This window comes from Spermophilus citellus (genome assembly GCF_964194105.1).
Source record: "Spermophilus citellus genome assembly, chromosome: 19".
Taxonomy (NCBI): domain Eukaryota; kingdom Metazoa; phylum Chordata; class Mammalia; order Rodentia; family Sciuridae; genus Spermophilus; species Spermophilus citellus.
In genome coordinates this window covers 1,754,340-1,770,411 of record NC_138201.1, presented here as the reverse complement: position 1 = coordinate 1,770,411, position 16,072 = coordinate 1,754,340, and the positions used below count along the sequence as shown (strand labels likewise).

Below are 16,072 nucleotides of genomic sequence, written 5' to 3'. Positions count from 1 at the left end.
TTACTCACACCCGGGAAAGACCGCAGCCCTGGAAACGGCTTTATCCTCTGAATCTTTCAGTATTTTCCGTGTCTTTGAACACCTCTCTCCCTTGTCCTTCGATACCTGGTCCTTCTTGATAGGGTCCCTTTAAAGACCTGACTCTCTTTCTAAAGGCCCTCCATGCAAACTGGGCTGGAGGTTGGCCTGAGGGGTCGCGGGCTCTCGGGCCACCCTTGACCTGGTAGAAGAACCGGAGGGGAGATCTGCACCTGTCAAAGCTGGTCTTGGCCCTTTCAGTCAGACAGGCACACACTGTGCGGTCAGAGGTTTGTGACTCACACTCCCCTTCAGGGGGAGGCCAGAGAGAGTGTGGACAGAGCAACAAGTGGGGTTGGACAGACAGGGTCACGGGAGACAGGACAGCCCTGTGGTCAGTGGGCACTGAGCTTGCAGTGCCCCTGTCCGTCACCGGTACGTGAGTCACGCTGTGCACTAGCTGCCCGCTTCTCGCACGTCTGAGAGACACTCACAGACCAGATCGACCCTCCCCGGGTGTCACACGGGATTGAGTTCTGCTGCTTTAAGGTGCCGAGTTTCTTTGCAAGTGACTTTGGTCTTCTCCTCGTTTCAGCCCCTTCCTCTTCCTGTCCTCAAACAGTGGGTCTTCCATTTTGGGGCGGAATTACTACCCTGTTGTCAGACACCTCACTGTCCTCTCTCCTCTGAGGAGGCCTGTCTTTACCGCAAGCCCTTGTCCCCCAGGCACGAGGTGCAGGCAGCCTCCTGAGCACACGGAAGTGGCCTGCCAGGCTGTTCTTCTGCTCTACTTGTTTGTTAGGTCATTCTAAAGAGAAGAAAGGGCACTGGGTGTCTAGGCCCACGGGAAAACATCTCCCATCCACGTCAGGCCCGTCTTGCTCCCGTCTTGCTGCTGCGTACCACAGCGCAGCGTGATGAGGCCACCCAAGCAGGGACTGAACAGGGCTGAGCAGGAACAGGGCTGCCATCGGGCGGGACACTTCACCCGAGTGCCGGCTCCTGCCCAGCCTGCGGGCTGCCCGCTCTGTTCCCTGCAGATGGTCTTGGGAAGGTCAGTGAACGCCGGCTCCTTTCTGTGCACTGCGTGGAGGGCCTCCTCTCTTCCTGGGACGTGACGCTTTGCCTACGTCCCCCTCCGCAGCCCCTGTCCCTCCCTGTACTCTACTGCCACCCAGATCCAAAGTCCCAATGGCTCTCCCTGAGACTGCGGCCTGTCACCTGGGCCAGTCCCTACTCCGGGGCAGCTGATGGCTCAGACGAAACACTGAGTCTTTACTCCCCTCCTGCTTAAAGACCAGAGCATGAAAATTGGGCCATCTTTGGCTTCTCCGCATTTCCAAGGCTTCTGAGAGTCTTGTGTTGGGTGGTTATTTGGGAAGTGAGCTACCAAGTAGGAAGGTTGGAAAGTCTCTCACTTTTAACAACAAGGGACTTTTAACAACACCATCCTGCAAGAAAACTCTGCCACCATTTGAATGACCTGGTGTCTTCCTCAACCCTGTCTTTCCTGTTCTTTGTCCCCCCTTGAACCTGCTTTCGGCACCAACCTGACGTGTAGGAGCAGAAGAGCCGGTTTCCCTTCCATCATCGTCAGGTGTGAATTAAACTGTTTTAATGGGAAATTGCTAAAGGGCACACTTGAGATGTGTGGGCTCACGTGTGTCCCGGTGCAGGCCCATGTGTGTTCTGGTGGGAAGAAACGCCGTGGTCCAGAGAAGTCAACGTCAACCTGCTCTCCCTGCACGTCAGGCCTCTGTCGACCTGGGCACGTGCAGAATCCGTGCCTTTCACGCGTAATATCCAGACTTAGTCGGTGCCTCGGTGCTTACAACTCTGAACTTCATCTTGAACCTCTTGGGAAGGACGGGGGAAAATGGCCCCAGCGCTGGAGGTCCCTCAGGGTAAAGAGGCACATCTGTCTCAGGGTCCCCTTTTCCTGTCCAGAGGTGGACTTGAGGGCTCTCGCTGGATGGCAGTCGCTCACAGGGCTGCAGAGTGGTCTCTTATTGCTCTACGTGGAATGGGTGCACACATCAGGACAGCCACATCTGCTCAGTTCAGACCCTTGGGACCCGACGGAGTTCCCGCACACCCTGGGTGGCACGAGGCCCACCTAGGGTGGTAGGAGCGGGGGCTGCATCCTCCACCCTGGGATCAGACTCTGCACAGCACCCCTGGGGTGCTGGGAACCGTCCAGGGTGCCTTTGTGACACCCGATGGTTTTAAGATCCTCTCTCCAGAGGCCAAGTGAAAGGAAGTCACGCGGTCACAACAAACACACAACAGACAAATAAAAGCAGCAGGAACGCTTTCTGGATTTTTTCCCCATTTTTTGGTTTGCTCCTGAGTTTCTCCTCTATCTTCCAGAGGGTCTCCTGTTTGGTATCCCCAGTAAATCCTGAAATGACCCGAGGGCCTTGCTTGTCTTCAGGGCGACGGTGTCTAGAGACACGACTTACCTTGGACACGGGCAACCGGTTATCAGCTGGAATGGAAAATAGAGATTTCGCAGAAAACACACCAGGAACCTCTTTACAACAAGGGATGGGGTCCCAGGAATAAGGCCAGGATTCTGTGCCTCTGGAAACCAGCTGATTTGTGAGAAATCTGCAAGCTATTTGGTAAAAGCATCTCCAGGCAAAACACAACCAAAAGGAAACCAGACTCCCAGCAGCTCATCCAGAGTGAGATCTGCAGGGGGCAGGCACAGCCAGGCCGGGTTCCGATGATCTTCTGCAGGTGTTCCAGCAAAACCAGACACGCCAGTCCTCCTGGGCCACGCAGGTGCAGGCAGATGCACCTTAGCACGCCGGGAGGCTCAGAAATCCCACCAGTCACAGGCAGGGAGAGGTGGCCGCTTCCCGGGCCGCGTGGCCAGTGCTGGCAACTGAATTCCACGCGGCATCTCCATTATCTCATATGTGAAGGAATGAGCTTTTATAGAGCACTGCGTGCCATTATTTTTGTATTCTGCATCACAGAGCTGCACAAACCAATTTGATTTATTGAACAGATGATACCAAGTGGTTCATGGAGATTAACGATACAGGGGTTGGAATCAGGGACGCTCTTTTAAATTTCACTCAGCTTTTTGGCAGACTAAAAGTTTGACATACTGTGATTTAAAGCTGGTGGAGATTGCTTAAAAAAATGCCCCAGCAAATTAAAATATGCTCACACACCCTGCCTTTCAGGGCACGTGTCCATGTGCCCTCCTGGTTGTTAGAGTATCATGTGCTTTTGGTGATGAAGAGTTACTGTTCTAAGTGTCTCATGCTCCTCCCACCCCACTCCTTTAGGATTCCAGACGGCCAGTCCCTATGGTAAGCTAGCCTAACGGGGCCTCTCCCCTCTTGCCCAGCATCTTGGCACCAATTCTTGTGGGTTGAATAGCCTCACCCTACAGTGGTTGTATATTTTGAAGATCACTCCTGATTTAGCCAGGGAAATCAAGGAAGATCATTCACTTTGCAAAAACCTTTTTAACTTTTTCTAAAAGATCATCAAAGAATTGCCTTAAAGAACCTTTAAGAAATGACTGCACTCGAAGGCAGACCTTTGCAGCCGACCGTCTGGATAGAAGGGGAGAGGCACTTACTTGATTAACATTCTGAGCACCACAGACGTTGAATGGATGAGCGAGCACTTAACTCTTTGCTCCTCTTCCCTCTGGCTAGGGCCGCCTGGCTTTGCTTAGGAGCCCGGAACAGGAACACGGGACAGTTCAGTGTGGACAGGCCAGGCTCCGTCTCTGGCTCCTTGATCCTGGCTGAGTGTGTTTTCTCTTTGGGACACCCTTCCTTCACTCCCAAAGCTTCTCTGGGTGCTGTCTGCACAACACCAAGGCAGAGTGCAGACGTCACACGCAGAGGACGTCACAGGGAGGGGACATGGAGATGCGAGCACTCACCCTTGTGGTCTTGATCTTGTTGCCTGTGGCGCACATCCATCCCGAGTTGTCGGGGAGCGTCTTGCACTCCTCTCCCTCCAGGCAGGGCTCCATCTCACACCACCACTTCCCGATCACTATGGAGGCTGCGCAAGAACAGGAAACCAGCGTTGGCAACTCACCGAGCAGCTGGCACAGACGCTGCATGCCCTGTGGGCTTCAGTGTTCCCTGAAGCACAAGGTCCACCTTCATCCCCCTTGACCAGCTGAGAAACTTTGTCAGGGAAAACGAGATCTTAAGGTCTGAGTATCAGAATGCAAATAGGATTTCCTTGTCTGGTGTCACCACGTGGTGGCTTGGCCCGCGTCTCCCTGTAGGCTGAACGCCTGGGGAAAGGGCAGGCTCACCTGTGGGGCCGCCAGGGGCATGGGTGTCTCTACCTGTGCAGATCGGGGACCTGGTGCTATTCCTTTCAGTGAGGGAGGTGAACAAGTAAGTGTCCCTGGGAATGGTCACCGTCCTTTCAGCATCGGGCTCTTCCCTTAGCCAAGGGCCTTGGAGAATTTCCAAGGTCCAGCAAAAATCAAAAAATGAACTAAGAATGCAAAAGCAGAGTTGCAAAGTAGAAATCAAGTGTAAGAGCCGGGTACGGTGGGGCAAGACTGAGGATCTACAACCCGGGAGGCGGGGCAGCAGGGTCCCAAGTCCATGCCCGTCGCAGTAACGTAGTGAGACCCCGTCTCACAATAAAAACATGAAAAGGCCTGGGGATGTGGGTCAGTGGTGAGGCACCCACGGGTTCCATCCCCAGCGCAAAACCAAGACAGAACTCGACGGTGATGATGACTCAGAGTCTCCTTTACAGCCAGAAGGACAGCTGCCACGGGTGGTGGTGCCGTGGTCTGACACGGCGTGGGGGGGCGATGAGAACTGAACGCCTGATCGGACAGCCCCGCTTCTCAGGGTGACATCAAGGATGGCCCCGTTAGGAAGCTGGTAGTGAGGTCCGTGTACTTATTCACATGCACGTTCTGTGATACTGAGCCTCTGACCCAGTGACTGCACCCACGCTTTACAATCGAGAAGCCCACACCCCCTTAACACACTGAAACAAAAACCACTTCCGCACTGCCACTGGTCATTTCCGTGGCTCCTCAAGGGGGCAGCTCCTCCGGACCCGCCTGGCTTCCCCTTGGCCACCCCCGCGCGGCACTTTCCTGCTGGTTTCGCTTTGGGCCAGGGCCCTGGTTCTTGATGCTCACCCCCCTCCCTCTTCCCAAAGATGAGCGTCTGCCATGATGTCGGAGTCTCAAAGCCACGAAGAAGAAGCCGAATGAATCGGTGTCATGAGGATCCGTCGTGGAGTGAGAGAGGTGGACACCACAGGGAAGTGGCCACCGGCCTCCACCTGCCCAGGGACGGACTGCTAACCCAGAGCAGAGCAGCAGTGACGTCATCCGTACCAGGATTTCCCTGGCACCCGTCTCCCGTCCCCGGGGAACTCAGAGCTCTGAGCACTATTGCTGGGCAGGATCACGCAGGCCGGCCGTGTCTGCTGTACTGAAGCAGCGGTTTAGGGTTTTCAGGGTACCTCTGCCCTATTGGCTGTTCATTTCACACAGACCACGGTGTGCAATGCAGCTTCAGTCAGGTGCCACCCAACATGGGGGGTGAAACCTCCTGCAGCTCTGCAGACCCAAGACCACAGGATGCCCGGTACACACGGACAGGACCAGCAGCAGACACACCCTCTTCTTCTTCTTTTTTTTAGTCTAGTAGCACGCCCTGTCTCTGGGCATGGAGCAGGGGACGGATATGGCCTTGAAAGGACTTGGGCAGTGGATAGGTGGCCGGGTTAAACAGGAGAGGCACATGTTTTTGGGCAGAAAGAGAAACATGTATGGCTGAAAGGGAACGGTGACTTCTGGGGGCAGGAGGTGGATGTCAGGCCCTGGCAGGGTGCTGAGGGCCTACCAGCCGTGGCTCCTGCTGGCGGGAGACAGCCTGGTTGCATTTACTACCGATCCTGGAGCCTCTCCCTTCAGCCTCCTGACATCTCCACACTGCAGCCTGGGCAGAGCAGGAGTGGACCCTCTGCGGCGGCTCTGAGGGGGCCTTTGATAGGGCAGGTTCTCACGCGGCTGCTCTCTTTCTCTCCCAGGGAGGCAGGCCGAGGAGCAGCCCCTGCCAGAGGGTGGCCTGCGCCTCCCCCTCTGACAGGCTCTGCCCCTCCTTCGGGCCCTCTCCTTCCTCTTGGAGCTGACCTACTTTGTTGCAAACTCACAGAGCAATTTCCCCATCTCCCAGGCATTAATATCCCCCAGATGAAAACGCAGACAGGAGGGGAGAGACATCTCCAAACCCCCGTGCCAACTTTAATTCGGTTGTAAAGGTCCGCTGGCTCTGGGGGGCGGGCTAGCTGAGTACAAGCTCCAGTCCTGCTTCCAGCATCTAAACACTCACATCGCAGTGGCCTCGCCCATGGTTTGATGACGGGGCACACTCGGGCTTATTAGGATCTTTTCGTTCCTGCACTGTGGCTGCCCTAAATGTGCCACTCCATCAACACTGTTGCTGTTTATGCCTGAACTGGTCCTGCTACCCTGTGTCTCTCCGGGTCCAGGTCAAGGCAGTCTCCACGCCCAGTTTTCCCATAAACCCATCTGTACCGCAAGACTTTTCAAAAGAGAGAGAGAATCTCAAAGGTTCTTTTTCTCCCCAACTGGAAGCTACCTAAAATCTTCAGATTTTTGGAAGAGGAATGATCTGTTAGATCTAATAAAACGAGCCAATGTATCAATGTTATTTAAGTGTTTTCATGATTTTTTTTTTCTTACGGAGATGCTCATAAGAATAAAAATGTAGATAACTATTAAATATCCTCCATCATAATAGTCAATGTGTTAAGGAAACGGTAACCGGCCCTGGCTGCCTCTTGCTGACCCAGAGCCAGATACTCCCAGGGCACCTCTCCTGCACAGCATCCCTGCCCCTGTGAGGTGGTGGCTGCTAAGTGCCCACTCGCAGGTGTGGACACTGACCCACAGCAGGTGACACTTCCTAAGCTCACCCACGTGGGAAGCACAGGATCCACACTAAAATCCGGGGCCCTCACCCACAAAACCCACTCTGCTCATCATTCCAGCTTTGTGCTTGGTATTCAGAGAACTTAAAGAAGATCATCGACTGCAGAATGAATGGATTCTCTGTGCTGTGTGAGTGTCGAAAACACATTTCATGCCAAACATAAACACGTGCCTAACACAAAAACATTTGGTTTCTTGTGAAATCAACTCTAAGAACGTGGAGGCAACAGTCAGACCACCACACTTGCTTTCTTCCTGGGCCGAGCTGCACGTTGCTTCGTTCCATTCGTCGCAGCGTTTTAACAGGGATTGCCACAGTGAAGTTTGGGAAGCCGTGGGAACTCGTGGAGTGGACCCATGACTGCTGCGAGGGCTTTTTATGCTCTACAAGAACCGAGTTAACTAAGTGCCAGCTATAGATCGGACTCTCCCTTGTCTGCAGCGACGGGGGAGGAGGATCCGTCAGCTCCTTCCTCTCCTGGGAGGGACCATGGGCAGGAAACGGCGGATGTTCCACTCCTGCAAGAAAAGATCATCTTCCCTTGAGAGAGCCTCAGAGTCTCTAAAGCCCCCTTGATCATGAGTCTGGATTTCTCCCTTACGCCTGGTCATGCTGCGGTACAGCCAACCAGAGGCTGGGCTGTAACTGGAGAATCACCCCACCTCTCTGTGCACATCTGAAGCACAGCAGGACCTCCCAGCCTTTTATTTCTTTTGTTACTGCTCTGTTCTCCCATGAGGCATGGTCTGTGGTAATACAGCCAGACACCAAGCAGCCGTGGGCCTGACAGAGCCAGCATCTGCAGGCTGCAGGCCCGGGAGCTGCAGGCCCTTCCCACCACTTCAACTCTACCTGACTCTGAGGTCGGCAAATGCACCCCCTGATCCAGTGAGAGTGGACGCAAGAGCAGGGCACCGTCCCGCCCCCAAGTGTCTCCGCAGGGAACACGCCAGTGGGCGGGAGGAGCAGGCTCCTAGGAGAGGAGGGGAGCAGGGCCCCCGTGAGACCAGAGCGTTCTCCAGAGCCAGGAGCTTGGCTTTCTGGGTTCTGAGGGAATGTGGCCACCGGAGATTCAGGACCTGGGTTCTGTGAGCAAAAGGAAGACAGGGCTGAAGGGGGCTGGTGAAGACCCGTTTGGCAGTGGTGTGCAGGACGGCCGCAGGGAGGAGCCAGAGGGTGGAGGGGCAGTGTAGGGCCACGGCCTTCTCAGGAGGAGGCCACGGCCTTCCCAGGAGGAGGCCACGGCCTTGATTTGCACTGGGACTGCCGAGGACAGAGGCAAAGCCCATGCGAGAACTCCAGAGGGCACGCTGCGGGCAGCCTCCCACCATGCTGACCCTGTGCCCACCGGTGCCACGTAGGCGCTCCTGGCAGGCAGGTTCCACACTACCTCTATGACAGGCACGGACAGCCTGAGACAGAGAGGTCCTTTATGAATGAAGGATGAAGAAAGGAAACAGAGGAAGGAAAGGACGGTGGCCGTAACCGGGGAGTGGAGGATGTCATGGAAAGTGCTCTCAAGGCCCAAGCGGGGTGCAGCACTGGGAAACTAAGCATCAGCTCCCACCGTCCCCGGGGCCTCTCCCTGCTGAGGCTGCACAGAGCAGACTGCCTCCACACAGATAGGCGGTTCTTCACGGTGCTGGGCAGCAAGGTTGTCCTTCAAGGTCACGCCCAACTCCCGGCCGGCTGCCATGGCTTGGGGAGCCCCAGTCAAGTGGTGGAACACGAACGTGTTGGCATCCCCAGGAGCCAGAGGGTTGCACATCAATCAGGACAGACCTCCAGCCTCATTCTTGTGCACCTGGCAGGAAGTTCAAGCCATGGCTAAACTGTCCCGGGGGAGGGGACCATTTTCCCCAGCCCCCCTTTTGTACAGGTTGGTGGACTAGCTGTTATTGTGCTTTTCTCCAAAGAACCTGCGGTGACTTCCTATGTGTGGTCTTCATCAACACAGAGAGAAAACCCAAGGCCCTGAACACCTTCCTGCAGTCGCTCCACAGCTGCCCATGAGCACACATTGATGACCTGATCCAGAAGGGAGGCACCGGGCATCTGCCAAGCCCTTTGGCCCTGCGTGAGGGACAGGAGGCCTGGGAAACTGCTAGGTGGAGGCACCGGCCTTGACTCTGGGTCCCTGCCCTTCCGGGGAGGATGGCTTTGGAAAGCTGCTGAGCTCAAGGCTGGGTTCCTCGATGACACAGGAAGTTATAAACATGACAGTGGTCATTATGAATTTCAGAAGAAATAAGGATTTAGCACGATGCCTAGTAACCGGGCACTCGGCATATGGCTCCCATTGCTATTGTTTATCCACGTACCTGGTATCTGGCCACATAGGCGTCCACCTAGTGACCTTCCTACAGAGTTAACACCTATTCTACACAAGCTTATCCTCATTCTGGGATGCACACAGTTATTTATTAATGTTTTTACAGATTGTATGTATTTCCTTATAGGTTATGCAGTATACTCTAAAGACATACGTGGAATTAATAACTCAACTAACTTTGCTTTTATTCTACAATTCAGTTCTAGGGCTTTTCAAACAGAGGCTGTTTTACCTAAATGAGGGTGTAGGTGACGGTGTGGGCTGTGAACAAGCAGGATTTAAGATCACAAGGTGAGCGGTACTTTCCTCAAAGGCTTTATATTTTATGCATTCAAAAGCTACTCGTTGACTGCTGTGCCGGACACAGCCTACAGAGACCCAGTTCCCACTGCCCATGACCCGAGTCTCCAGCAGGGCTACACTGAATGTGAGGACCATACACACACCGCGAGGACCGTGGTGTAGGAAGACTCCGGTGGTCTAAGGGAGTCAGCAGGTGGATCAGATTTGGATGAAAAGCAGGGACCGAGGGGGAACAGAGTTCCTTACTGATGAGACAACTTCACCAGTAGGTCATTCAAATAATGGCCTCTTAAACAAGGAAGGGTATGATTTGTAAGATTAAAGGCCAACTGCACACGGACATTAAGGTGAGTCGGAGAACAGCAGGGCTCTTCCTACTTCCCACTGACTGTTCCGGGCTGTCTGCTCGGACACAGGGCACTTGGACGACAGCTGTTTGCTCCAGGGACAGGCAATTCCCAGGAAGCGTGCTCAGCGGGGGGAGCCCTCCTGATTTCTCTTGGCCTGGACAGCTGGCGTCCAGGCTCACTTCACACCCGCGCCACGTGTAAGCTCCATGGAGTCCCCCCGTGGACCCAGTGCCAGGCGCTGGTCTTGCTTTGACCGAAGGGAAATTTTTATTTTAGAATTAAATTGAGCAAATGTGTTTCTGCATTTGGGGCATATGACGTTCAATAAATGGTTAAGAGGAGCCGGAAGAACCACACTTTTAAAATAACTCTACTACATACCCCTGCATATTCAAGCTTCGCCTTCCACATTTACAACACTGAAGAGTAGCCCTAAAGTTTATGCTTGATGGACATCCTAATCTTATTGAGGGGCAAATATTTCTGATATTCTTCATTTCACCAACCATAGAGAATTTTAGATTTTTCCTCCTCAATTCTAAAACGTGAGGTATATTGCTTTCTAACACTCAGGACATAGATGTAGATATGAACAGGAGAAGAACATCAGGCAGGGTCCCATTGGGTTGAAGCATGTTGGTACGTCGGGAGTGGTCTCCTACAACCTTAGAACTGGCTCTCTGAGGAGTACGGTCCTATATAATACTTGCCCAATTTTAAAAAGCACTTCATCAGAGTGTTATTAGGTTCATAATATGGTTTTTTTCTAGTGTCCCTGCAGATTTACCACCATCAAATGATGTCAGGTAAGTACCTTTTCCTACTTTCATAGGTGAAGGAATCTCTTTTATAGTTATTGATATATATTAAAAATCTCACTTTTGGTTCATTCCACTTGGCAAATGATCCCCAATATTAAATTAGGCCCAGGAAATTCCTGGCATGAAGTCTGTTTGCAGAACTAGTGCTCACGGCCTTCGAGGTAATGGGGAAGGGTGTGCTGATTGTAAGGTCTTTCATTTTAATCTCTCTCCTACTAGAGAAGATTGATATAAATAAAATTTAAATAGAAAACACATTTCAGATGCCAGCTGTGAAAAAGACTTTGTCAGCCCTAATGAAAAGGTATCAATTTTCTCTACTTTATTCAATAAATGGTGAGTCATTTTCCAAATGGATTAGATGAAAGGAAAGTTCACACTCCCCTGGAGAAGCTCTTAGGGCTGATGGGGAGAGAGACGAGGGCATGTAAAACCTCTGAGGCCACTTCAGATCTATAAAAATTGATACCAGCTAGGGTGGACGTGTCCCCAACCCTCGGCTCACCTGCTGCCCGGGGAAGCCATGTCCTGGGGCGTTGAGCGAGACGTGCCGTTCTCTTATTTGATCAGGGTGTCACCAAGGCTGAGGGAAGATGGCTCAGAGCACGGGCCCTTGGGAGGGTGAGGGGACCCAGGAGCTCTCGGCTCCCAGTGAGGGGCTCGCCTGTCTCGTGACACTCGTGAACGTGGGCGCAGATGTTTGATAACACGAGAGGACGAAGAGATACAAGACCCACCGTGTGCTCCTGCCGACTCGGGGGAATCGGGGCTGTCAGCTTTGTGGTAACCAATTGCATTTCAGAAAACGCAGCTCGACTTTCATGAGGAGCTTCCGTGGGTAGCCCACGATCACAGAGCCCTCAGATCTAATTTGATTTGTGTGTGTTTGAAAAAATAGCAAAATGATGATTTGTTGCTGGGCTATTTCTGTACCTTGGCAAGAAGTGCACGACACGTCTTTGGAGTGAAGATACCTTTGCCCACCGAGCCCTCGAGAGCTGGGAAACAGCGGTCACTGATATTTCTTTTTCCCCTGTGCCCTGCTGGTCAACTAGTACGGCTATTCATTGAGATTCTTTTATTTTACTTTTGATGAACACGTATTAGTTGTGCAATCAAACAGGGTTCAGCCTGCTATCTCAGCATCAGTGGGCGGCGTGCACTGATCTTAGCCACCATGGTTATTCCTGGAGTTCTTGGACTGTTTCAAAGCGCTCAGCTCTGGAGCCAGGAAGCACTTACAGATCATCTGCTCTATGCGTAGCACTACTTCACCCAGGCAGCCGGAGCTCCGGGAACACGCTCTAGATCTTTTACCCATGAATTTTAGAGTAGACGAGGAAATAAGCAATCATAGAAGGTTCTTATTTTTAAATATTTAATTTCAATAATACTCTAAACAACCAGGAAAAAAGTAATTTAGAAACCACCAACACGGAAAACAAAGCTTACAGTATCAGCCCTTTGCAAATTACTTTTTTCTTGCCGATGATGGGACTGAAAAAAGCTAGGCACCAAAGGAGACCAGGAATGAGAGGCTGGGTGTGCGGCGGCACCTGACTGCACAGTGTCCAGCCACCTGGCTCCTCCTCTTCAGGCAGAGCTGCAGGCTCTAAGTCAGGACCCTGGGGGCGGGGTGGTGCTCTCCCAGTTCATCCTGGAGACCGAGTGCTCTTCCCAGTGCGGCAGGGGAGGCCCCGGGAGGCAAGAGGGTGGCGGTGACCCTGGTGGTCTGAAACGTGCTCACTTTACTAGTGAGAGTGACTTTGTCACGCTGGACGACTCTAGTTGTACTTTGAATGTCACATCTCAGGTGACACACGTTTTCCTTTCTCTGCGTAGCTCTTTGTCTTCTCCTGGGTCCACCCTTTTGCAGTGGTTTCCTTTCATCTCATTAAGAAGTGGTCTCTTAGCAGAAAGGGTGCAGGAAGAGGCTGGGAAGGGGTCTGTGCTTGGGACCTGTGGCTCTGTGTGCACCAAACTGACCGTGGCAGAGGGTGGTGAGGAGCAGAGGAGTGATCTCAGCTGAGGTCCTCCTGGACTCTAGGTCCTGCTGACCATCAGACATGACACAGGCATCCCGGACTCCAGCTCCCACTGAGCCAGCCCAGACCAGGGGAGACCTCCTAGCCCCCACAGAGAATCATGCACAGTACACAGTTTTGTTGGGTTAAGCCGTCCAGCACCAGATGTGTCACACACCAGAAGTTACCGGGTACAAGTAGTGAGACGATGTCCTTTCAGAATGAACATGCATGAAACAAACTGACAGAAGAGCACCCAGCAAGCCGTGCCCAAGTCTGTCCTGGTGCAGTGAAAAGTGTGGAGATGGCATCAGCGTGACAGAGCCCGGGAATGTTGGTATTACTAACTCCACAGGGAGGAGGCCCAGTCTCTGTGTGGGCTCTTCCCTTGCATTTACAAGGGGCCAGGGTCATATTGGGGTAGGGGGTCCATGCAGAGAGAACCCATGTGCTTTCAAAGGGAAAGACAAACCCAAGCATTCGCATCATCACAGACCCAAACAGTGAGACCCTGGCAGGGCGAAAGCACGTTCGTGCCCGGGGTCTGGAGTCAGTCTGTATTCCGGGGATGTTTCACTCCCGTCCACTCAGACACCGGGCCCCCGAGCCCTGCCTCTGAAAGTGCTGGTGTTGGCTCAGCAGAGGGCAGCAGGTGTTCTCCCGTGCATCTTGACCACGGGCTGCCCCTCCCCTGCTCAAAGAAGGATCTCTGGCTGGCCAGTCACCTGACCCTCAGGAATTATGGAATGAGTTTAATTCACAGGCCCATCTGCAGCCTGTGCACCAAAGCTGACCTGCAGATTCTGTCTCATTTCCTACTCAGTGATTTTTAATAACTGAAATCAACAGCCAATACTTACAAATGAGGAGATTTTACAGGGACATTCAGACTTCAGGTGTGGAATCGATGGAAAGCCTAGCCACCCTGGAGCCGGGGGGCTCATACAGTGCTGTTGGCCACAATCCTGCCTCTCCCTTACGCTCCTGGCATGGGCCCCATATGTCACCAATCGCGCACTGCTCCCAAGGTGTGCTCTGGATACACGGGTCCTGGCTTGGGTGCAGCCCCAGAAACACCATCCCACCTACCTGGGAACCTGGAGCCTTCACGCTCCTGATCTGGCCTGTCCATGGGAACGCTGGCCCATCGCCCCGCCCCTTCTCATTCGTGGTACCTCTGCCTGCACGGTTCTCCCGGCTTGGCCTGTATGACGGCCACTTCCCACCTGCTAGAGACCTGGGCTTCCCGCAGACTCAGCCCACACAAGCTGGCCCTCGCTGGCTCCAGCTGAGCTCACCAGTCAGGTGAAGACATCACACAACGTCCACCAGTCGCAAATTGCCCATGATGAATTCCCAAGGTTTTCTAGCAATCTGTACATCGTGGCAAAATGTTTTGATACTCTGAGTTGACGTATTCAGGAACATAGAGCTCGGAATCCTGGCAACACCAAAGGCACTCAGTAAACACTGTGGGCGGCGAACGGCCCAGTGAGTCCAGTGTTCAGCAGCACCAGGGCCACACCACGGCCGTTTTCTACTCATTCGGTACTGGAATTTCACAATGCCTGGAGAACGACTCTCACATTAAAATTCACGCACGCGGTTGACTGAATACAACCCTGAGCGTGGCTTTCTGTGCTCATTATGTGCATGTCTCCACTCAGCTCGAGCAGGCGCATTGTCCTTCAGGACACACCAGGCAGAAGGTACAGGGCTGGCACAGCTGTATGCAAATCAGGCATTTCCTGGAATGCCCGCCTGTCCGCCGTGAGGCTGGTTTTTTTTTTTTTTTTTTTTTTTAAATTACAACCCAGATCTGCTCACAATGGAGCAATGCTAATTGTCATGGTCCAGAGAAGTGAAATTTGATTTTACTAAGCCATTAAGATTCATTCCGATGTCTCTGATAGGATTCCAGCAGGGGAGGAGCACGTCGAGAAGTTGCTCTCGGGTGCAGCATTTCCTGAGGTTGCCTGAGCATGGGAGAGGACAGCCCTGTGAATTGGTAGGATTTGCAGAAAAGACAGGTCCTGAGAAACTTCATTTTCCCTTCTGCTCTGGGTTTTCAAGTTGGCTCCAACCCAAGTGCCAAGCTCCAAAACCATTTTCGTTTCATTTTCTGAGATGACAACTATTCTCAAAGAAAAAAAAAACAGCAAAGGCGAGCTGTGGGTCTCAGAGGGTTTGGTTGGGGCTCAAGATCCTCTTTCCTCAAGAAGGAATATACCAAAACGATGTCTTCTCTGTTTTGAACCTTATGCCGCATCTCTTCTTAAAACCCCTCCCCCATTCAGAGAGGAAATCCACAGGGAACCTGAAGTCCACGTTCCACCCTGAATGTTGGCATCCCCACCCCAAATTCCTATGCTAATTCCAATCTGCAACGTGGGATCTAGAAGTGGTCTCTGGGAAGTTCTCTGTCGTGAGAGCAGGGTCCCCACGAGTAGGGTTAGTACCCTAGCGCTTTCCCTGGGGTGCGGACACAGTAAGAAGTCCACGTTCTGCAACCCAAGAGAGGACTGGCCAGGTCCCGGCTGCTGGCTACCTTTAGTCTTGTCTCTAGCGTCGGCTCCAGCCTTCAGAGCATGAGCCATGCGTGTCTGTGGGCAAAGCCACAGCTGCACCTTCCCCTGACCGCCCCAAGGAATGGAGGCAGCCACTGCACACACAGGTGGATCCATCTGACATGCACGGGAGCATGCTGGGAGCCGAAACCAGACTGAGACACAACCACGGCGATTGCTCAGTCCACCCAGAAACTGAGACGAGACCCCAGGAGCAGGAGGGCTCGGAAACAGCAGAGGTCATTCCCACAGTTCTGGAGGCCTCTGGGTGCTGGCCTCTGCCAGGGAGGCTTCCTGGTTCATCTGGCCACATCTCCCTCGGAAGGGAGAGACAGGGATGCACTTCGGGCCTCTTCCACGATGACACCAGTTCCGCTCATGAAGACCCCACCATCTGTTCACCCCGAGCCTCTGTGTCCCGTGTCTTCACACTGTTGAGACTTCCACAGATGAACTTTGGGGGGCACAAGTGTTCGGACCACAGCAGCAGCCCCTAATCAGCCCTCCTGGTCTGCAGATCAAGAGCCCCAAGGCTGAGTGCACACGCCCCCCAGGTCGGCTCACAGTACTCGGGAGTGGAAGAAGTTCTGATATTTAAAATGAACTTTAGTCCCATCATTTGTATCACTGCTTAAACGGTTGCCATGAAAGACCCAAGCGAGGCTTTGCGGACTAAC

General features: G+C 53.1%; 1 protein-coding gene across 1 annotated transcript in view; it reads right to left on the bottom strand.

The window, feature by feature from the left end:
* LOC308638683 (chemokine-like protein TAFA-1) overlaps positions 1 to 16,072 on the bottom strand; it is a gene marked incomplete at its 5' end in the record, with an annotated part of 409,287 nt that overhangs the window by 1,316 nt on the left and 391,899 nt on the right. Inside the window, one exon of the mRNA XM_081276338.1 lies at positions 3,932 to 4,056. Within this exon, the coding sequence (XP_081132464.1) occupies positions 3,932 to 4,056 (125 nt within the window). The remainder of the gene's footprint in view (positions 1 to 3,931; positions 4,057 to 16,072) is intronic.